The sequence below is a fragment of the Anser anser genome (genome assembly GCF_964211835.1).
Source record: "Anser anser genome assembly, chromosome: 23".
NCBI classification, from domain to species: domain Eukaryota; kingdom Metazoa; phylum Chordata; class Aves; order Anseriformes; family Anatidae; genus Anser; species Anser anser.
The window spans coordinates 4,904,725-4,927,890 of NC_139744.1; the positions used below are offsets into that span (position 1 = coordinate 4,904,725).

The window sequence follows — 23,166 nt, forward strand, 5'->3', positions numbered from 1 at the left end:
CCACATTTTATTACTGAGTGTGACATAACATGGTATGGAATATCCCTTTGGTTGGTTTAGGTCAGCTGCCCTGGTGTTATCCCATCCCCAACTCTTGCCAACCCCCTGCTTCCTGGCTTTGTTAGTGTTGGGGAGAATCGAATGGATGTTCTATTAATGTTTCTCAGGTGATGGATCATACGGTATAATTAAATATTATTAAATGTACTTACATTATCAAGTAATCTATGTATACTGGAAACCTAGGGAGTACACTGAACATTTAAAGGAATCGTTGAAGGGGAACCCTGGGAGGGAATAGGTACAACCTGACCTTGGATAAGGGCCTGGAGATGATGAAATGAGTTGAAGTAGAACCAAGGAGCGGAGGGAGCATGCGTCGAGTGAGAAAGGTGAAAGAGTTTAGCGGAGAGGAAGACTCCTTACTTCATCTGGACGACCACCTGGACGACCACCAGAGTGCGCCACGCATGTGCAAAGGGGAGGGGAGCTAATTAGAATGAAAAGCGAGGCTGATGTTGCAACCTGTAATGAATATGTATACCTGACGCAATATTGTATGTATAAATAACGGCTGGGAAGTAACGGGACTTGAAGCCAGATTTGGGCACCTGCCCCGGCTTCCAGCGCTGAATAAAGCACCTTCATATAATCACTTGGTGGTTATGTGGTTGCTACGCTAACATTTTGGCGACCCAGATGGGACAGCGTGGGCACTGCTGAGGCGGATCGTGTCTCGGTTTCGCTCCAGCCGGCACCGAGGGATTCTCGGGGAGCAGTCGACCACGACCGACCTCCGCTGCTCACGACGTACCACTGGAGTGGTAAGCAAAGGTGCTTTCAACTTTGGGTATTCGGTACCGATTTGGTTGGGAAAGCCTGCCGGTCAGACGCGGCGAAAGCCACGCTCGGTTGGGCAGGGAGCTCCCGGGGTAAGCCTAGGCGCCGTCCGTTAGACAGAGCGAAAGCTCTGCAGGTTCGGCATTGGTAATTGTATTGGTTTGTGCTGAAGGGTCAGCACCTGGTATTATTGGTATGTAAAAAGCGTGCTGCTGCTGCTCCGGCAGCTTTTGGGAAAGCACGCTGCTGCTCCGGCAGCTTTTGGGAAAGCACGCTGCTGCTCCGGCAGCTTCCGGAAAGTGTGCTGTTGCTGCTCCGGCAGCTTTTGGGAGAGTGTGTTGCTGCTCCGGCAGCTTTCGGAAGAGTGTGTTGCTGCTCCGGCAGCTTTCGGGAGAGTGTGTTGCTGCTCCGGCAGCTTTCGGAAGAGTGTGTTGCTGCTCCGGCAGCTTTCGGGAGAGTGTGTTGCTGCTCCGGCAGCTTTCGAGAGAGTGTGTTGCTGCTCCGGCAGCTTTCGGGAGAGTGTGTTGCTGCTCCGGCAGCTTTCGGAGAGTGTGTTGCTGCTCCGGCAGCTTTCGGGAGAGTGTGTTGCTGCTCCGGCAGCTTTCGAGAGAGTGTGTTGCTGCTCCGGCAGCTTTCGAGAGAGTGTGTTGCTGCTCCGGCAGCTTTCGGGAGAGTGTGTTGCTGCAGCTTTCGGGAGAGTGTGTTGTTGCTCCGGCAGCTTTCGGGAGAGTGTGTTGTTGCTCCAGCAGCTTTCGGGAGAGTGTGTTGTTGCTCCAGCAGCTTTCGGGAGAGTGTGTTGTTGCTCCAGCAGCTTTCGGGAGAGTGTGTTGTTGCTCCAGCAGCTTTCGGGAGAGTGTGTTGCTGCTCCGGCAGCTTTCGGGAGAGTGTGTTGCTGCAGCTTTCGGGAGAGTGTGTTGTTGCTCCGGCAGCTTTCGGGAGAGTGTGTTGTTGCTCCAGCAGCTTTCGGGAGAGTGTGTTGTTGCTCCAGCAGCTTTCGGGAGAGTGTGTTGTTGCTCCAGCAGCTTTCGGGAGAGTGTGTTGCTGCAGCTTTCGGGAGAGTGTGTTGTTGCTCCGGCAGCTTTCGGGAGAGTGTGTTGTTGCTCCAGCAGCTTTCGGGAGAGTGTGTTGCTGCTCCGGCAGCTTTTGGGTCCGTATTATAAGCTCAAAATGAAAAAGATTAAAGAAATTCTGGGAAAAGATGTACCTATCCCGCGGACATCCCCGCTGGGGTGTTTGCTAGCACACTGGAAAGAGGGAGGTTTTGGTCAAGAAATGCGGAAAGGAAAGCTGATTGATTATTGTAATATTTGGTGGCCACAATATAAACTAGAGGACCAAGAAACTTGGCCTGAGAATGGAACATTGCAATATAATACAATTTTACAATAATGCTATTTTGTAAGTGGGAAGGAAAATATGATGAACTGCCGTATGTGGAATTATTCTTTTATTTGCGCCGAAAGCCTGAATGGTAGCATGCTTGTGGAATAATGGTGCTTGAAGTTTAAACTGAGGAACGTTGTTGTGCATGTACTAAGGAGGGACGCTGTATACAGCATCAGGCAATAGAGAATAATAAGTATTATGGGAAATGAATAATGGAAATATTGATCTGGAAGTTGCGCTGTCGGCTCCGCCGGAAGAGCCAGGACAGGGAGGGAAAAGAGAAAAGGAAGATAGCAGTAGTGATGGAGAATCCCCGATTTTAGTCTCCCCGTGTCACATAGGACCCGGCAACAGCGAAGGGCAGGAGAAACTATAAACGAACAGGGAGGGAAAATAATCGCTCCCCTCAGGCAAGGAGTGGGGACAGAAGGACCAGTATATGTTAAGGTGCCTTTTTCAGCTGGGGATTTAATGATATGGAAGCAAGCAGCCGGCACCTACAGGGAAAACCCAGATAAAGTAGCTAGGATAACGAAAATGATAATTAAAACCCAAAATCCCGATTGGGATGATCTCCAGGTGATCCTGGATACTTTGATGGATTCAACAGAAAAGGACATGGTATTACGGGCAGCCAGAGAGAGAGCCCGAGAAGATATACGTAATGGATTAGTGCTTGGAAATCTAGATCAAAACTTCCCCACCGAGGATCCCCAATGGGATTATAACTCAGGGGATGGAATAAGGAGGCTGAAGAGATATCAAGATTGGGTACAAATCGGGGTACAGAATGCCATGCCCCGGACCATAAATTGGTCAAAATTGTATAATGTCAGGCAAGAAAAAGCGGAATCACCTTCCGCCTTTTTAGAGAGATTGAAAGAAAATGCTAAGAAATATACAGATTTAGACGTAGAGACTGAGCAAGCTAAAGCTCAATTAGCACTCATTTTCTTGGGACAAGCCCAAGAGGATATTAGGAAGAAATTGCAAAAGTTAGAAGGTGCAGATTTGAGAAATTTGGATAGGCTGTTGGAAATAGCCTGGAAAATCAAAACTAGCCCAGCCAGTAAAAATTGAACTTAAGGAAGGGGCCCGACCGGTACGGATTAAACAGTACCCGTTGAAGCTAGAAGCTAGGCTAGGGATAGTAAAGATTATAGATAAATTTCTTAGCTACCACATTCTGGAGGAATGCAAATCTGAATATAATACCCCAATTTTCCCAGTAAAGAAACCTAATGGGGAATACAGGCTAGTGCAGGACCTTAGGGCAATAAACGAAATAACAAAAGATATTCACCCAGTGGTGGCTAATCCTTATACATTGTTAACATCTGTAAAAGAGAAATATAAGTGGTTTACGGTAATTGATTTAAAAGACACCTTCTTCTGCATACCCATTGACAAGGAAAGTAGAAAGCTTTTTGCTTTTGAATGGGAAAATCCACGGAACGGACGAAAGATGCAACTAACCTGGACAAGGTTGCCTCAAGGATTCAAGAATAGCCCGACCCTCTTCGGCAGTCAACTAGCTAAAGAAATAGAAGACTGGATTAACCAAGAACAGATTCAGGTATCAAAGGACCGATACTTGCTGCTACAATATGTGGACGATATATTAATAGCTACCGAAGGAGAGTCAGAATGTATTCAGGTAACTATTGATATTTTGAATCAATTGGGACTAAATGGGTACAAGGTTTCTAAACAAAAGGCACAAATCGCGTGCACAACAGTAATTTATTTGGGATGTGAAATTTCTCAAGGACAAAGAAAATTGGGAGTTAACCGAATACAAGCTATTTGTGAAATCCCCGAGCCGCGAAATCTGCACGAACTACGGGCTTTCCTAGGTATGGCCGGGTGGTGTAGACTGTGGGTAATGGACTATGGACTCATAGCAAAGCCCCTCTATGAAACCCAAAAGGCCTGTACATTTACCTGGGGAAAGCCACAACAAGAGGCCTTTAAGAAATTAAAAGAAGCCCTGATGAAGGCGCCTGCCTTGGGCTTGCCGGACTTATCAAAGGACTTTCAGCTGTTTGTGCATGAGAGACAACGATTGGCATTAGGAGTACTGACCCAGCGACTTGGGAGCTGGAAAAGACCTGTGGGGTATTTTTCTAAACAATTGGATGCGGTAAGCGCCGGATGGCCCTCGTGTTTAAGGGCCGTGGCAGCCACAGTCCTTTTAATACAGGAAGCCAGGAAGCTCACATTAGGGAAACAAATTGAAGTGTTCGTGCCACATATGGTGACTACGGTATTGGAGCAAAAGGGGGGCCATTGGCTATCGCCCAGCCGAATGATGAAATATCAAGCTATACTAACTGAGCAAGATGATGTAATCTTAAGAACTACTAACCTATTGAACCCAGCAGTGTTTCTAGGAACAACTGCGGAGGAAGGAGACCTCAGTCATGATTGCGTGGAGATCATCGAACATACCTATGCCAGCAGAACAGACTTAAAAGATCAGCCTCTGGAGAGACCAGATTGGGAACTTTTCACGGATGGAAGCAGCTTCGTGGAAAATGGGACTCGTTATGCAGGATACGCAGTAACTACATCAAAGGTAGTGATCGAGGCAAATTCCCTACCTCCGGGGACTTCAGCCCAACGAGCAGAAATAGTCGCCCTGACGCGGGCCCTGGAACTAAGCGAGGGTAAGAATGTGAATATTTGGACAGATTCAAAATATGCATTCGGGGTAGTCCACGTACATGGGGCATTATGGAAAGAAAGGGGAATGCTATCCTCATAAGGGACTAATATAAAATATCAGGAAGAAATATTGAAATTAATAACAGCTGTACAGAAACCCCAACAGGTGGCCATAATGCATTGTAAAGCTCATCAAGGAGGGATGTCAGAGATTGCAGAAGGTAACAGATTGGCAGATTTGACGGCCCGGAAGGTCGCGCGTGAAGTACGGAAAGTAATGGCTCTAATTCCATCGAAGGTAGGCCTCTCTTGTTTCAAATTACCTAAAAACCCAAAGTATTCAGCAGAAGATGAGAGACTTGCAAATTTGATGAAGGCCCAGAAGAATCCTGACGGCTGGTATGTGACTGCGACAGGACAACTTATAGTGCCTATCTTACAAATAAAACATAATGAATGTCACTGGGGTGCAGGAGCAATGGTGACCTATTTGAAACGAGGTGTCATCTCGGTACACATGTTAACAATGGCAAAGTCAGTAATGTCAAAATGTGAGCTTTGCTTAAAGAATAACTCGGTAGCAAGGAAACATGCTGAGATGGGAAGAACTAGAGCTGGGATAGAGCCTGGAGATTACTGGCAAATAGATTTCGTGGAACTGCCTAAAGCAAGAGGTTATAAATACCTATTGGTAGGGGTTGATACTTTTTCAGGATGGCCAGAGGCCCTTCCCTGTCGAACCAACCAAGCTAAAGAAACGGTAAAATGGTTACTATGGGAAATAGTCCCTAGATTTGGTGTACCATTGGGTATTTCTTCAGACAGGGGACCACATTTCATTGCCAGTGTGGTTAAGGAGGTTAGTAGGTTACTGGGAATTACCTGGAACTTACATACCCCATGGAGGCCTCAATCTAGTGGTCAGGTAGAGAGGATGAACCAAACTTTAAAAGGACGATTAAGCAAAATTTGTCAGGAAGCTAAGATACAGTGGCCACAGGCCTTACCAATAGCTTTGCAAAGAATTAGAATAAAGCCAAGAAGTGGGATGTCAGTAAGTCCCTATGAAATCATGTATGGAAAACCTTATGAGCCTCCTGAACCGAACCCGAATATGCATGTTACCGGTAAACAGGATGTATATAATTATGTTTTAATAGTAATGAAAATACTTGCTCTTGGTATGAGTGAAGTATTTTCAAAGGGGGGAAATGTTAGTGTTGGGGAGAATCGAATGGATGTTCTATTAATGTTTCTCAGGTGATGGATCATACGGTATAATTAAATATTATTAAATGTACTTACATTATCAAGTAATCTATGTATACTGGAAACCTAGGGAGTACACTGAACATTTAAAGGAATCGTTGAAGGGGAACCCTGGGAGGGAATAGGTACAACCTGACCTTGGATAAGGGCCTGGAGATGATGAAATGAGTTGAAGTAGAACCAAGGAGCGGAGGGAGCATGCGTCGAGTGAGAAAGGTGAAAGAGTTTAGCGGAGAGGAAGACTCCTTACTTCATCTGGACGACCACCTGGACGACCACCAGAGTGCGCCACGCATGTGCAAAGGGGAGGGGAGCTAATTAGAATGAAAAGCGAGGCTGATGTTGCAACCTGTAATGAATATGTATACCTGACGCAATATTGTATGTATAAATAACGGCTGGGAAGTAACGGGACTTGAAGCCAGATTTGGGCACCTGCCCCGGCTTCCAGCGCTGAATAAAGCACCTTCATATAATCACTTGGTGGTTATGTGGTTGCTACGCTAACAGCTTGATGCTGTGCCCTCTGCTCAGCAGTCAGCACCTCTGCACACACAGACAGGAGTGAATCCTGCTCCAAGGGCACACCTTCAACGGCACTGACTAGTGCAGCAAACTCCTCAACGCCTCAGTCCTTTGGCAAGATCCAAGGTTCCAAAAGGTGTCACTAGAGGCAGTGTCCAGCACAGACATTTGTGGCATTGCCAGGACGTCATCTCAGCGCCAGAGGTGCTGGATTTGGGCTTGGGACAAAGCCTGTACAACAAGCTCCTGAAACGAGACCACTGCAGAAAACGGAGGAAACCCAACGTGGCTGTTCCGATGCTCCCTCGGGCCCGTGCTGTTTAACTCCGGGCCCTGCAAGGGGACTTCCAAGCACCGGCAGCGCCCCCACGTGGCTCCGGCTGTGGCTGTGCCCCCGCCTCGCCCCCGCCCCACCTGCCCGGCCCCACACACTGCGGGGCACCCCCTGACCCCCCCAGCTCCGCAGGCCGTTGGCTGCCTTTGCTGCAAGGGCGCGCTGCTGGCTCGTGTGTGGCTGGGTGCCTCCTGCACCCAAAACCCTTTCCTGAGGCTCTGCTTCCTCGGCAGCCAGCCCCCACCCCGCATTACTCTGGGGGTGCTTCCTGCCCAAGAGGAAAATCCTTTTCTTTGCTCCTTTGCACCATCCTGAGGCTCTGGTCAGCCCCCTTCTCCAGCCTTCCTGCATTCTCCGAAGCCCCGTTGTGACCTACGCTGTCACCACCTGTGTGCCCCGGTTGGGGACCATGCACAAACTGGTCAAGGGTGCCCTCCTTCCGACTGCTCTTGGCCTTAATGAAAGCATTCAGCAGGACTGGATGTCTCTGGCATTGCCAGCTGCTACTCAGGCAGAAGGTGCCCTGCATGCCAAAGCTGCTGGTCAGGGCCCCTTGGAAGGGCTCCCAGGAACTATGAACATGGTGTTTGATGGTCAGCCATGCTGAAGCACTCCAAATGCTTAGCATTCATCTGGCACAAGGGGGGGGATCAGTTTACTCTTGGCACTGTGTGATCCCTTTGCTGTGAAATCCCACACAGGGAGGAGCGACAGCTGCCCCTGTGCCGTCAGGAGAACCAGCCTGACATGGGCTGGATGGGAATCTGTGCCCTCTGCGATGCATTTCTGAGACAATGCTGGCAGGCCTTTATAGACAGGTGTGAGGAGATGGGCCTGGCTCCGGCACTGACTCCCAGGAGGACCTGGCAGTGTCCAGGGGTGGAAATCCCTCATGATAAAGGGGAAACAAGGACACACGCACGTGCTCATCTATAGCTGCATGGAGCCATGCACAAATCTGTGCACCCACATGCGTTCACACAGAGCCAGCTGCACACAGGTTTTCACAAGACAAGAGCAGATGTGTGAACACAAGCAAGCAGGCCCTCAGGTGACTGCACAAGGTGAGCCTATGAGGAGAGGTGCTATATTCTGGACCTCGTTCTCATAGCAGCTGGGGCTGGTGGGAATGTGAAGCTCAAGGGCAGCCTTGGCTGCAGTGACTGTGAAATAGTGGAATTGATGATCCTGAGCACAGCGAGGAGGAAGCACAACAGACTTCATGCACTGGACTTCTGGAGAGCAGACTTTGGCCTGCTCAGACATCTGCTTGGCAGTGTACCATGATACAATGCCCTGAAGGGGAGATGGGCCCAAGAAGGCTGGTTAATATTCAAGGATCACCTCCTCCAAGCTCAGGAGTGATGCATCCCAACAAAGACAGAGTCAGGCAAAACGCCAGGAGACCTGCGTGGATGAACATGGAGCAACTGGCTAAACTCAAACATGACAGAGAAGGCCACAGAGGGTGGGAGCAAGGACACGTAACATGGAAAGAATACAGAGACATTGTCTGATGAGTAAGTTAGGAGAGCTAAATCTGCTCTAATTAGATTAGAGAGCTAATCTCTGCTCTGCTTCACTGAGACCCCACCTGGAGTGCTGTGTTCAGCTTTGGGGCCCCCAGCATGAGAAAGATATAGACCTGTTAGAGTGGGTCCAGAGGAGAGCCATGAAGATGATCAGAGGGGACCCGTCCAGCACTTCCGGTGAGTCTTCTGCCCTCACTGATGCATTCCTGCCCTAGAAATCCTTGGACATTTCATCCCAGCACTTTAAAGAAACCATTGCTGTGGAATGGCCATGGCCTAGATCTGGAAATGAAAAGGCAGCAGTGCAGGAAACCAACACACAGACCATAACATTTGTTGGAATGGTTTGCATTCAAGATGAGCTTCTCAGAAAATTGTTACCTCTGCCAAGGGTGCCCCTGGGCCTGCGGCAATGAAGTACCAGTATAAAAGGCAGCCCAGCTCCCTGCTCTCTCATCCAATTCTCTCGCTTCATCCTCCTTGAGAACCAGGTGAGTCTGAAGCCCTCTCTCCTCCTCTTCTGAACTAGAAGGGATCTTGCATCAATAGACATCACATCTGATGGTGGTTCAGTGCTATGCTGGGCATTGGAGTTCCTTGCCATGGGAGAGGGGTGGAGAGAGACGTTCTGTGTAGAGAGAGGCTGGGACATGGTGCTGAGGCAGCTTTTTGGATTACGCGCTACGGGATTGTCTCATTGGTTCAGGCTGCTCTTTGAAGGGCCCTGTCAGGACAAAGCGATGAAGACCATGAGCCTCCTGGCACAGCCTCCACATCCACCCTCAGCAGTTGTCTTGGCTCCTTTGTTTTGGGTAACAGGGCTGCTCCTCACCTACCCACGCGCTCTGCTTCCTCTCTGCCCTCTCTCCCAGGTGCATCTCTAGCCCCCAGACATGTCCTGCTACAACCAGTGCCTGCCATGCCGGCCCTGTGGCCCGACCCCACTGGCCAGCAGCTGCAACGAGCCCTGCGTCAGGCAGTGCCAGAACTCCACCGTCGTCATTGAGCCCTCTCCTGTGGTGGTGACCCTGCCCGGACCCATCCTCAGCTCCTTCCCGCAGAACACCGTTGTGGGATCCTCCACCTCCGCTGCCGTTGGCAGCATCCTCAGCTGTGACGGAGTCCCCATCACCTCTGGCTGCTGTGACCTCTCAGGCATTTCCAGCCGCTACGGTGGCAGAAGGTGCCTGCCCTGCTAAAGCCACTGGCCATGGCCCTGGGGTTTCAGCACGACCATGGTGCTGGAGAATAGAAGGAGGAATCTTCAGGCCATTGCTTGCAGAATGACTGACCTTCCTCACCAGAGGAGGTAACATTGGCAGGAGCCAGACCAGAGGCTACCCCGAGATTTCTGAAAACATGGCCCATGCCTCTCCTTCCATCCCTCCACCTACCTCCTTCTCTCCCTTTTCTTTGTGTTCTTCTCCTCCCTTGGGCTGTGGGGCTCCTCAGATCCAGCCCTCCCACTGCGGTAACAGCAGACACATGCCCTGCATGATCTGCGCCATGGGCAAGGGACGCTGTCTCTCAGTTGGTCCTGGTGATCCCTGCACTGAGGGGCCTCTGCTCAGAGTGACCTGCTTTTCCTCTGTACACTCATTAAAGATTTCTGCATCCCAGCCTTGGCAGTAGATGTTATTTTCCCTCCGTGTATGCCCTCCTGAGCTGCCCAGGGAGAATGGTTTTGCCCTTGCTGGGTACAAGATGGGTGTTTAAGGAGCCTCTTCCCCACTCCCAGAAGAATGGGAGGTTGCGACGCTGCAGAGGGTCCTCTCTTGGGCACTGCCCCTTGCAGCTGCAGAAGACATCCCTGGTTTTCACAGAGCAAGGGGCAATCTATTCTTGCCTTGCAGCGTCTCTGCCCACAGCTCCCGCTGTCCTGCAAACAGAGAGCACAACCTCTGCTGTCCTCACGGGAAAAGCTACGAGTCTGTGGGAGGCTGTGGAGGCTGGGCACCCTGCAGGCTCTTAGGAACGGGCTTCCTCTTGCTCAGGATAGTGCTGTGCTGGGTAAGCAGGTGGGGACAGAAGATGGATGGCAGATGTGGGGAATGGGTGGAATAAGTGCAGGGATGCCCCACCGCTTCTACTCCACCTTCATCTCCCCTCTTTTGCCCCACCTCAGGGCTATGGCCAGCACACATGGGCATGTGCAGCAGGAACATGAGGCCCAACTGCCCCCAGCACAGCACTTGGCAGGGCCCAGGTGGTGGCACACAGGCAGGGCCGACCCCCTTCACAAGTCAGCATTGGTGTTAGCCGTAATGGACCATACACGGCAATCTCCAGTCCCTGAGGACCCTGCACCCCCATGGGCTGGGTCAGTGCAAAGACAGCAAGCAGTTTGCATGCCCCCACGCTGCTCTGTGCTGCCCACTTGCCCCCAGGCATGCAGCAGCTTTCCTCAGGCCCAGGACCTGCACTCACAGGGACTTCCTCACATTCCTTTCCACTTTTCCTGACCGTTTGTTTTGCTCCTGCTCAAGCAAGAGGTTGTTTCTCTGTTTCTTCTTTCCGTTATGTAGAGGCTATCTTCAGGATGTTTGCAGCGCTCTGGTGCCCAGCTGCACTTCAAGGATGCCCACTGTTTCCAGGCCCAGTTCGACTGCTGGCAGACATCTTTCCTGTCAGTGCTTTGCAGCCCCCTGATGTCTGCAGCTTCTCATTAGAGGCTGGTTACCTCTGTAACAGCTCCCATCAGCAGGGCACGCTGTCCCTGCTCGATTACAGAGCTGTTTCCTTAGAGATCCACGTATGGCCCTGCTTGGTACAGCCTTGTCATGTCCAGAAGGAATCAACCATGCAGGCAAGAGAGACGAACCAAAGGTGTGCTGGGGTAGACCCTTTGTCTTTCCTGGTGTCAGGAATGGAATCAGCGACAGGTGCAAGAGAACGTAACCAGTCTAGCCCAAGTGAAGGAATGGCACTGCCAGGGATAAAACCGTGGGTGGATTCTGCTTCTGTGTTTGCACAAGGCAGCTTAGCTTGGATGGGACACCCACTAAACTATGCAAACCCCTTTGCTGTGAAATCCCACACAGGGAGGAGCGACAGCTGCCCCTGTGCCGTCAGGAGAACCAGCCTGACATGGGTTGGATGGGAATCTGTCCCCTCTGCGATGCATTTCTGAGGCAATGCTGGCAGGCCTTTATAGACAGGTGTGAGGAGATGGGCCTGGCTCCGGCACTGACTCCCAGGAGGACCTGGCAGTGTCCAGGGGTGGAAATCCCTCACTGACAGGCACTATCAGGAGCCTCACAGCAGTCTGCTTCTCCTATACATCCCAAGGTCATCGATGGACAGCCACGCTGAGGCACTCCAAACATTGTTACCTTGAATTAAACCAAGGACCCAAACTGTCCTGATACGGTCCTTGTTGGGGCCTGAAGTTGGCAGTACCAGAGGGTGATTGTTGCAGCGTGAGGAAAAGGAGGGCTCAGGAGAAGGAAACTGTGTTTCAGTGCCTCTTCCCTGGACACATCTCTGCCAGGCTGGTGCCATCTCCGTTCATCTGCACCCAGGCTCCAGACCCTTTCAGCAGAACTGGAGTGCCTTGGAGGGGCCGGGCTGGCGGGGGAACCCCCGGGGCTGCGGGGCGAGGTGGTCCCGGCGGGCGGAGCGGCAGCGCCCCCTGGGGGCTGTGCCCCTGCCTCGCCCCCGCCACACACGCCCGGCCCCGCCCGCCACGGTTCCTGCCCGGCCGCAGCCCCGGCTCCTCTCCCCGTGGCTCTCAGGGCGCAGTAATACACCGCCGCGTCCCGAAGCCGGGGCTGGGCGAGCCACAGGGCGCTGGACCGGCGGTCTGCTGCCACTACGAGCCACCCTGCCAGGTCCGTCAGTGCTTTGGAGCCTTTAGTACCGAGCACGAGGAATGCAGGGCCTCGGCCCGGGAACTGACGGTACCAGTGGATGTAGTCATCGGTTTGGATGTTGGGGTGTGAGCAGGTGATGTTGATGCTGGTGCCATCCCCGGTCTGTGCCCATGGCTCCTGCTGCACCTGGGCTCTGCCTGCAGCCACTGCCAAGAAGAAAAGGAGGAGAAAAATCAGAAAATGACTTTGTTGCGCCGGAAATATCACGCAAGGGGAGAGGAGAGAAGAAAAAGGTTGACAGCTGATGGGAGCATTTTCTCAGAAGAAAGCACACAAAGGCATTTCTCCGGGAATGGTTATTTGGGGACCAGGTCGGAGCAGGGCTGTTTGGAAGGAGGGTCCGAGCCGAGCCAGGAGGAGAAGGGAAGCAGGCAGGAACGAGTGGGGGTGTGCCGAAAGGAGAGGAGGAAGGCAGGGAGCAAGGCAAGGTGGGAGGGAACGGCCGGCTGAGCTCGCTGGAGGCAGACGGGACGGCTGCAGAGGGAGGACAGAGGGGAGCGAGGTCCGTGAGAAGCCGGCGGGCCAGCAGCGAGGGCAGCCCCGGCCCCCCGCAGCCCCCGTCCCGGCCCCGCCGCCGGCAGCCCCGCGCACCCAGGAGCACCGCGGCCAGCCCCGCCAGCCCTGCGGCCCGGCCCTGCCGCATCCCGCCGCTCCGCCGCCCGCGCCGCGCTGCCCCCGCCAGCCCCGGCTCTGCTCCGCCCGCGGCGCCTCCTCCCCGCCGCCGCCGCCCGGCGCCGCCAGCTCCGCCCCGGGGCCGCTCGGGGGCTGGCCCGGGCTGCGAGTGCTGGGCGCCTGGGGGCGGGCAGGGCTTGGGCTGCTGCCAGCGGGGCTCTGCCCGTCCTGCAGCCCAGCCCGGGACGCGGAGGCGAGTGCGGGGAAAGGCTGAGGCAGCTCCTTCGGCACGGGAGAGGAGAGGGGATAGGAGAGGTAGTGGGAGTGGGAGCAAGGGGGAGAAGAAGCGGAGAAAGCAGCTGCCTGTCTGCAGCGTCCGCAGGAAGAGGGGCAGGCAGAGGGCAGCGGGGCCCGGCCTGGTAGTGTGGTGATGAGAAGCACTGGTCCCAGTTGCGGCCGGCACTGCCGGCAGCTCCAATGGTATCGAAGCTGAGCACGTATCCGGGAGACACACAGACAGGGACATGCACGCCCCATTTGGGGAAGATTCACCAAGGTCGGTTCCCCCCAGTAGCTGTTTTCAGAGACCCAAAATGCTCCTGCTGCATTTGCCTGGAGTCTGAGACCCCCTTTCCCTGCTCCAGGAGCTGCACAGGGACCCCCCTGGCTCCAGCAGCTGACAGCACAGGCCAGGGGCAGCCTCGCCCCCAGTCTGACTCCAACTGCTGGCACCAAATCCACCTCCGCCGCTTTACCAGCAGCTGGCACTTTCTCCTTGCAGAACACATGCACATGGGACAGAGCGGTATTACTCAGAAGTAAGGACAGATTTCAGAAGCGGATAGGACAGTTATCAGTGCTCAGGCACAGGGTCCAGCCAGAAAAGCATGCAGAGCATCTCCTTTTACACCCTGCTCTGTCTGCCCTCATGTGCTCCTCCTGGCTCCCCTTGCCCTGCACGTCCCCTCATGGCATTGTATAGGTCTGTCCTGCACCCATCCCAGCCTGTGTCCTCAATCACAACCATAGCAGTTGAAAGGCCCAGGCTGATCTCCCTGGCAGTGGTGCCTGTGGCTTCTTGATAGACCAACAACCTGTGTGAATTGCGAGGATTCTCTCTTCTTATCGCCTCCATGTTTGTTTTTTCTGCTGTTGGTCTCTGTATACTTGTTGATTGCCTCCCCTTTTCTTAGTACCCCAATTGACAAGGTCCCCAATCTGACAACCTCACTGGCATAAGCATGGCCAGAGCCCCATGCACCCCCCACAAGTGGTGCGACTGCCCACATTTGGTCTCCTCACTGCCTCCCTCATCATCTGTCGGTCAGGTTTGTGTCCGTGCATGTTCTTCTTTCCAGCTTCCTGCTGTTCTTTCTCTCTACCCCCCTCTCAAGTGCTGAAGGGCTGCTTCTAGGGTAGGAAACAAGGAGGGAGAAGCTGAAAGGTAAGAAAGGAAATCAGAGCTGTTGTGGAACCACTGATGGCCGCTGCCCTTAATCCTCCATTGTGGATGAGATTGGAGGAACACCGTGGTGCTGAAAGCAGAGACATAAATCACAGCAGACAAAACAGACAAACCTCTGTTTCTCAGTTTTCCCACAGCTTCCTTCAACCTCTGGGTCCTCAGGCTGTAGATTGGTGCATGGAGCAGGGGCATCACAGCCCTGGAGAAGATGGACACCACTTTGTTGAGGGAGACCTTGGCAACGGGGTGGGTATAGAGGAGGGAATATGGCCCCAGGCACAACTCAACCGCAGCTAAGTGAGAGTGAGCAGACAGTATCTTGTGTCTCCTCACATGTCTATGTTCAGAGGGAGACCATGGAGCACCCTGCAGGAGCTCAAGGAGGACAGGAAGTGCACTGGAAAGCTGCTGGTGGTATTGTAGTCAAGGAGCACAGCAGTCCAGAAGCTCTCAGCAGGGGCCAGCTGCATGACAGGTAGCAAGTCCCAGAAGAAGCTGTGACTGTCTAGGGCCCGTGCAAGGCCAACGAAGGGGGTGTTCCACTTGTGCCAAGGAGGGCAGCATGAGCTCAGCTCACAGGCTTCCTACGAGACAGGCACACACCTTCCCTCCCATGGCAGAGGGGCAGATGGCCACAGATCAGTCATAGACCATGAGTGTGAAGAGGAGATCCCAGTTTCGGCCCACTAGTAGGTAATGGTGAGCCACACCACACAGACAGAAAAGTAAATTGCCATCTCTGCAGAGAAGGCATCTATAAGCATAAGAGGCATCCTGACCAAGACATGGCATGTCAGTGAAGAGGACGTTTCCAAAGACAAACTACATGAGAGTGTGCAAGTGCTGGTTGGGTACCACCATCATCACCACGAGTGTATTCCCTGTCTGGATCAGGAGGTAGATGACTGAGACAAGGATGACAGAATCACAGAATGGCTTTGGTTGGAAGTTACCTTAAAGATCATCAATTTCCAACCTCCCTGCCATGGGCAGGGATGCCACCCACTAGGTCAGGATATCCAGGGCAACCTGGTCTTGAGCACCTCCAGGGATGGGGCATCCTCATGGGACCTCACAAGGTTATAACAGAGGGGGACAATCACCTCCATTGATCTGCTGGCCACTCCTCTTTTGATGCAGCCCAGGATGCAGTTGCCCTTCTGGGTTACAAGTGTGCACTGCTGGCTCATGTTGTGCTTCTTGTCCACCAGAACCTCCAAGTCCTTCTCTGCAGGGCTGCTCTCAATTTGTTCTTCACCCAGCCTTTGCTCGTGTCTGGGATTACCCTGATCCAAGTGCAGCACCTTGCAGTTGGACTTGTTGAACCTCTTTAGGTTCACGTGGGCCCACTTCTCAAGCTTCTCCAGGTCCCTTTGGATGGCATCCCTTCCTTCTGTTGTATCAGCAGCACCACTCAGCTTGGAGTCATCTGCAAACTTGGTGAGGGTGCGCTCAATCCCATTTTCTATGTAACTGACAAAGATCTGAAAGAGTACCAGTCCCAAGACAGACCCCCGAGGAACACCACTTGTCACCAGCCTTCACCTAGACATAGCGCCATTGGCCACCACTCTCTGGGTGTGGCCTTCAAGCCAATTCCTTATTCACTGAATGGTCCAACCTTCAAATCCATCTCTATCCAATTTAGAGCCCAGGATGTCATGTGGTAGTGTGTCAAAGACTTTACAGTTCAGTTTTGGGCCCCTCACTACAAGAAAGACATCAAGGCTCTGGAGTGTGTCCAGAGAAGAGCTACAAAGCTGATGAAGGGTCTGGTACAAAAGTCCTATGAGGAGCAGCTGAGGGAACTGGGATTGTTTAGTCTGGAGAAGAGGAGGCTGAGGGGAGACCTTATTGCTCTTTACAACTGCCTGAAAGGAAGTTTTGGGGAGATGGGGGTTGGCCTCTTCCTGCAGATAACTAGTAATGTGACCAGAAGGAATGGCCTCAAATTGTGCAAGGCGAGGTTTGAAAGAAAACACTCAATTTCTACTTCCCATCTGCAAGTAATGTTTGTCCATGTCTTGGGAAGCAGGGCCTCAATAAGTCTAGTGGACCCCCTTTTCCTTCCCCTTTCACAACTGCCCTTTGGTTGGTTTAGGTCAACTGCCGTGGTGATGTCCCCTCCCCACCTCTTGCCCACCCCCTACCTCCTGGCTTTGGGGGACTTGGAGGGAGTCCTGATGCTCTGCCAGCACTGCTCTACTATAGCCCAAATATGGCAATGCTGTTCTAACTCCAAGTGCAGAGCACAGCACTACAGGGGCTGCTGTGGGGAACATTAACTCCGTCCCAGGCAGCCCCAGTACAGGGAAGTGACACAAGAGTGCATGTGCGTGAACCTGACAGTGTGCACTCAGCTGAGACCCCATCAGGAAACAAGCCCAGCAGTTTCTGGACAGCATTTAGGCGAAGTACGTGGTTTGAAATGGTACCCAGAGAGACTGCACAGAGAGGGGATGTGGACTGGGAGCCTTGCAGGAGGCACTGGAGCCAGGGCTCTTGGCACAACAATTTCAGCTTTCGTGGGATCTGCACTTAAGGCCTGAGACTCCTGTTGTTAGCCTGAGTAGCAGCAGTAAGGGAATGTGCTGGAGTACCCTGTGCTAAGAACTGGTTGCCGTCAGGACAGACATAAGCTTCCATCACATTAGGAGAATTTGTAAGATTTTTTATTGATTTTTTATATGTAAAATGGAAGGTATGAGAGTGAAGAAAGAAGTCTCTATGGACAGGATCTGCACTGTGTGTCCTGTTAAAATCCACCTGATGCTGCACAAAAGCAAGGTCACCTGCACATGAAAGATTTACTTTCTGTCTACAACCCTCTTTTTCTTCTATCTAACTAAAACAGACACTTGATTTCCTACTGGGCCTTTCTTTTGGGATCCAGAAAGGGCCCTGCACAACGTCTCCCCCAATTCAGACATCCCTGGGTCAGAGCAGGAGGCAAAACAGGCCAGCAGGTTTTCCCTGAGGGCAGTGTCAGGAGGGGTAGGGTCACAGGCAGGAGCTGGGTCACCTGTAGCCAAAAGGGCCCCAAAGAGCCCTTAAGGAGTCACCCACACTGACCTCATTTGCCTTTCCTGGACTCTTCCAGCACGTGAGCTGAGTCTTCTGCCCACACTGATGTGTGTTGCCTGGAAATACTTGGGCCTCCCTACCTGCCACTCAGAAGTTGCCTTCTTTGGGGAAAGGGCATAAAGCAGGAAATGAAAAGCAGCATCACAGGAAGGCAACACACAGCCCATATCATTAGGTGGGATGTTCTGCATGCATGAGTAGCTTGTCAGAAAATAGTCCCTGCTTCAAGGGATGCCTCTGGACATGGGGCAACTAAGGCGCACTATAAAAGGCAGCCCAGCTCCGTGCTCTCTCATCCACTTCTCTGGCCTTCTTCTCGTGAAGACTCAGCAGGTGAGTGTGAAGCCCCTTCTTGTCCCCCTCATTCTCCAAAAGCAGACCTTAGCTCCATGGACCTCTCAGCTGCTATCAGCTGTGTTCCATGCCAAATCTTGGGGCTGCTGGTTGTGGGAGAGTCAAGGGGTAGAAGGTTTGTCATGGAGGAAGACTGGGCCTTCAGTATGATGGCTCCTGGGCTCAGGCCTAGGCTGTAGCCAGATAGGCTCTGGTGGCTTTTTTTGGGTCCTGGCAGGATGAGACCAAGAAGCCATGGCACATCCCTGCACAGCCTCCAGCTCACTGCACTGCCTGTGCCTTGGTTCCGTCAGGGTGTGGTGACAGGCTTTTCCTCATGCATGCCCATGTTCTGCTTCCTCCCTGCCCTCTCTCCCAGGTGCACCTCCTGCCCCCAGACATGTCCTGCTACGACCAGTGCCGGCCGTGCCAGCCCTGCGGCCCAACCCCGCTGGCCAGCAGCTGCAATGAGCCCTGCGTCAGGCAGTGCCAGAACTCCACCATCGTCATCCAGCCCTCTCCCGTGGTGGTGACCCTGCCCGGCCCCATCCTCAGCTCCTTCCCGCAGAACACCGCTGTGGGATCCTCCACCTCTGCTGCCGTTGGCAGCATCCTCAGCTGTGATGGAGTCCCCATCAACTCTGGCTGCTGTGACCTCTCCTGTATTACCAGCCGCTACTGTGGCAGCAGGTGCCGCCCCTGCTAAAGATGCCAGACAGTGCCCCAGACCAGGACCCCAGGAACTCAGAACATGCTGCTGGAGAAAAATGGACAGAAGAACAGACTTTGTGCCATTGTTTTAAGAGGACCTGACCATCTCTGGCTTGTTCTGTAAAGACAGACAGGCAGGGGCCAGCCTGGCTTCTCCGACAACGTGGCCAATGTCTATCTTTTTTGTTTTCTACTCACTCTTTTCCTCTCTTTTCTTTGTTGCCCTCTGCTCCCCTTCAAGCTCCCTGTGATGCCCCCAGAAACCAGCCTGGAGTGACCTGCTAGCCTGTCCCCACTTGTGGGCCAGGTAGTTGGGGCAACTATGCTAAAGGAGAAGTCGAACAGATTTTTGTCTGCTCATCCTGCTCAGTGTTCTGGGGACTTCCTCTTGGAGTCACCTCATTTCCCTCCTGAGACTCAATAAACATTTGCAGCAACCCTGAGTATGTCCTAGTCTGGTCTTTCCATCTGCAGAAATGGACAGGGGAGAAACCTGTTGTTTTGGTGCGATTTATCTGGGGGCACTGCCTCACTCTTTTGGGCATTGGAGGCGAGGGCACACTGCAGCATTTCATCTTTCAGGCACTGTCTCTTGAAGCTGAGGAAGACATGCCTGGTTCCTCCACAGCCAGTGGACACCAGTCCTTGACTTGTGATACCTCCACCAAGACACAGTCCCTTGATCTTGGAGGCCCCAGATCTTGGGGAATAGTGTTCCTCTTGCTTTTGTTGGAGCTGTGCTGGGGACGGAGGCCCAGACAAAGATGATCCCAAAGGATCCCAAAGGATTGCAGAAACTGGGAATGGGTAATTGTCTTGGGAATGGCCCTCTGTCTCTACTCCACTTTCCCCTCTCCTCCACCACCTGATCATGGGCACCACGTCTGTGTTGCTGTCTTGCTTTCATTTCCCCAAGCATGGATCAGCTTTCTTCAGGTCTGGGAACTCAGAGACCCCATAGGTGCCACAAATCCACTTGCTCCAGAAAGGACCCTCTGAGGGTGCAGAAATCCTAGGCTCCATTGAGACGTAGCAATGAGAATGGGAGCTGTTCTTCTTTACCATGATTCTAAGATTTCAGGAGATGATATCATAATGACCTTTCATGTTGCAACATGAGTAGCAGTAAGCATCAAAGGAAAAGCCTTTTCCTCACCTAAAAGGCTCTTCCCATGGCCTCTCTTGATCACAGCCAGTCTCATTCTCCCTCCATCTCCACTCTCTCCCTCACACTCTGTATGGCTGTCTATATGGATGAGGCTCTGGGCAACGTTTTCCAGTGCCCATAGCAGGGAGTCTGAACTCAATGATCTTTAATGTACCTCCCAACCAAAGACATTCTATGATTCTGCAATTCTGTGGTCGTATCATTTGTGATCTCACTGAAAAGGGTGGACGAAATAATATATTTTTTGGAGTGCAGTGTTAGTGGGGATGGTGTCCAAACCCAGTAGAACAACCTGCACACCTGAGGAGGCAACAAGTTAGCATCAGAGTGAGATGATGAGGGAAGGAAAGAGAAGAATGTGGCATGTCCTCATACACACAAGCCCTTTGAAATTCAACTGAAGCTTGCTAGATACTCAGGACGGCAGTTCAAAGATGCCCAAGAAAGTGACCCAAACAGACATCACCTGACTGCTTCGGACACATCCAGCAATAGAGCTGTGCCTTATGCCCTCATTAACGCAATCTTGTTCTAGAAATCCTTGGGCCTTTCATAACAGCACTCTAAAGAAACCATCGTTGCGGAATGGCCGTGGCCTAAATCTGGAAATGAAAAGGCAGCAGTGCAGGAAACCAATGCACAGCCCATATCATTTGTTGGGATGGTTTGCATTCAAGATGAGCTTCTCAGAAAATTGTTACCTCTGCCAAGGGTGCCCCTGGGCCTGCAACAATGAAGTACCAGTATAAAAGGCAGCCCAGCTCCCTGCTCTCTCATCCAATTCTCTCACGTCATCCTCCTTGGGAACCAGGAGAGTCTGAAGCCCTCTCTCCTCCTCTTCCAAAGTGGAAGGGATCTTGCATCAATAGACATCTCATCTGATTGGTGGTTCAGTGCTATGCTGGGCCTTGGAGTTTCTTGCCATGGGAGAGGGTTGGATAGAGAAGGTTTGTGTAGAGAGAGGCTGGGACATGGGGCTGAGGTGGCTTTTGGTTTATGCACTTGTTGTGGTTTAACCCGGCTGGCAGCTAAACACCACACAGCCGTTCGCTCACCCTCCCCCCTCCCTCTCTGGGATGGGGGAGAGAAACGGGAAAGTGAAGCCGGTGAGTTGAGATAAAGACAGTTTATTAAGACAGGAATATAATAATAACAATAATAATAATAATAGTGATAATGATAATAGTATTAACAATAATAATGTGTAAGAAAACAAGTGATGCACAATGCAATTGCTCACCACCCGCTGACCGATGCCCAGCCTATTCCCGAGCAGCCGGCCCCCCCACCCCGGCCAGCCACCCCTATATATTGTTTAGCATGACGTCAGATGGTATGGAATACCCCTTTGGCCAGTTTGGGTCAGCTGTCCTGGGTCTGTCCCCTCCCAGCTCCTGCTGCACCCCCAGCCTGCTCGCTGGCAGGACAGAGCGAGAAGCCGAAAAGTCCTTGGCCTGGTGTAAACACTGCTCTGCAACAATTAAAACATCAGCATGTTATCAGTGCTCTTCTCATCCTAATCCAAAACATAGCACCCTACCAGCTACTATGAGCTACTTAACTCTGTCCTAACTGGAACCAGGACAGATATCCACCCCTTATTCCATACCATTTATGTCATGCTCAGGTTACACCCTGTCCAATACATTCTAATTAATCACCATTTTCATCTATGATATATAGCAATCATGGTAGTGATGACATACAGTATTATATAATAATTAACATACTACAATTCAACTCATGGGCTATTCTCACCCAGTATCAAATCCCCTTGAGGTACACACCGGACTTCCCCATTCTTTTGCATTACCCACCAAGTGCATCCAGGTCCCTGAGCAAAAGCAATTCCACGAATGGGCTTGCCTTTTCCTGAGGCAGGAGTAGCCCAGACTGTTTTACCCAGCATGTTTCTTACGTGCACTACAGGAACTTTATCCCCTTCTACAGTGCGTAACAGGTTTGATTGGGCAGGTCCAGCTCGGTTGGCAGATCCCCTGGTATTGACTAACCAGGTGGCCTTTGCCAAATGTGTATCCCAATTTTTGAATGTCCCAGCACCCATTGCTTTCAGTGTAGTCTTCAACAGTCCATTGTATCGTTCAACTTTTCCAGAGGCTGGTGCATGATAGGGGATGTGATACACCCACTCAATACCATGTTCTTTGGCCCAAGTGTCTATAAGGTTGTTTCGGAAATGAGTCCCATTGTCTGACTCAATCCTCTCTGGGGTGCCATGTCGCCATAGGACTTGCTTTTCAAGGCCCAGGATAGTGTTCCGGGCGGTGGCATGGGGCACAGGATATGTTTCCAGCCATCCGGTGGTTGCTTCCACCATTGTAAGTACGTGGCGCTTGCCGTTGCGGGTTTGAGGGAGTGTGATGTAATCAATCTGCCAGGCCTCTCCATATTTATATTTCAGCCATCGTCCTCCATACCAAAGAGGTTTTGACCGTTTGGCTTGCTTGATTGCAGCACATGTTTCACAGTCATGAATAACCTGTGCTATAGTGTCCATGGTCAGGTCCACCCCTCGATCACGAGCCCATCTGTAGGTTGCATCTCTACCTTGATGGCCTGAGGTGTCATGGGCCCATCGGGCTATAAATAATTCACCTTTATGTTGCCAGTCCAGGTCCACCTGAGCCACTTCAATCTTAGCAGCCTGATCCACCTGCTGGTTGTTTTGATGTTCTTCAGTAGCCCGATTCTTGGGCACATGAGCATCTACATGGCGTACCTTTACAACCAGGTTCTCTACCCGGGCAGCAATATCTTGCCACAATGCCGCAGCCCAGATGGGCTTGCCCCTGCGCTGCCAGTTGTTCTGCTTCCATTGCTGTAACCACCCCCACAGGGCATTTGCTACCATCCATGAATCAGTATAGAGATAGAGAACTGGCCACTTTTCTCGTTCAGCAATATCTAAAGCCAGCTGAATGGCTTTTACTTCTGCAAACTGACTCGATTCACCTTCTCCCTCAGCAGCTTCTGCAACTCGTCGTGTAGGACTCCATACAGCAGCTTTCCATCTCCGATGCTTTCCCACAATACGACAGGACCCGTCAGTGAACAAGGCATATTTCTTCTCATTTTCCGGTAGCTTGTTGTACAGGGGGGCTTCTTCAGCACGAACCACCTCCTCCTCTGATGATATCCCAAAGTATTTGCCTTCTGGCCAGTCCATAATCACCTCCAAGATTCCTGGGCGACTGGGGTTTCCTATTCGAGCCCGCTGAGTAATCAGTGCAACCCACTTGCTCCATGTAGCATCAGTTGCATGATGTGTAGAGGGGACCCTTCCTTTGAACATCCAGCCTAGTACCGGCAGTCGGGGTGCCAGGAGGAGCTGCGCTTCAGTACCAACC

The 23,166-nt window shown here is 52.0% G+C and overlaps 2 protein-coding genes across 2 annotated transcripts; both read left to right on the forward strand.

Moving 5' to 3' along the window:
• Window positions 1-1,980: 1,980 nt before the first annotated feature.
• LOC310885862 (feather keratin Cos1-1/Cos1-3/Cos2-1-like) lies at window positions 1,981-14,589 on the forward strand. Its single transcript, XM_083809663.1, has one exon. The coding sequence runs from the start codon at window positions 9,447-9,449 to the stop codon at window positions 9,750-9,752; it is 306 nt and encodes a 101-aa protein (XP_083665789.1). The 5' UTR covers window positions 1,981-9,446; the 3' UTR covers window positions 9,753-14,589.
• A 2,056-nt stretch (window positions 14,590-16,645) lies between these two features.
• LOC310885849 (feather keratin Cos2-3-like) lies at window positions 16,646-18,636 on the forward strand. Its single transcript, XM_083809652.1, has 2 exons — window positions 16,646-17,919; window positions 18,299-18,636. The coding sequence occupies exons 1-2, from the start codon at window positions 17,818-17,820 to the stop codon at window positions 18,623-18,625; spliced, it is 429 nt and encodes a 142-aa protein (XP_083665778.1). The 5' UTR covers window positions 16,646-17,817; the 3' UTR covers window positions 18,626-18,636.
• The last annotated feature ends 4,530 nt before the right edge of the window (window positions 18,637-23,166 follow it).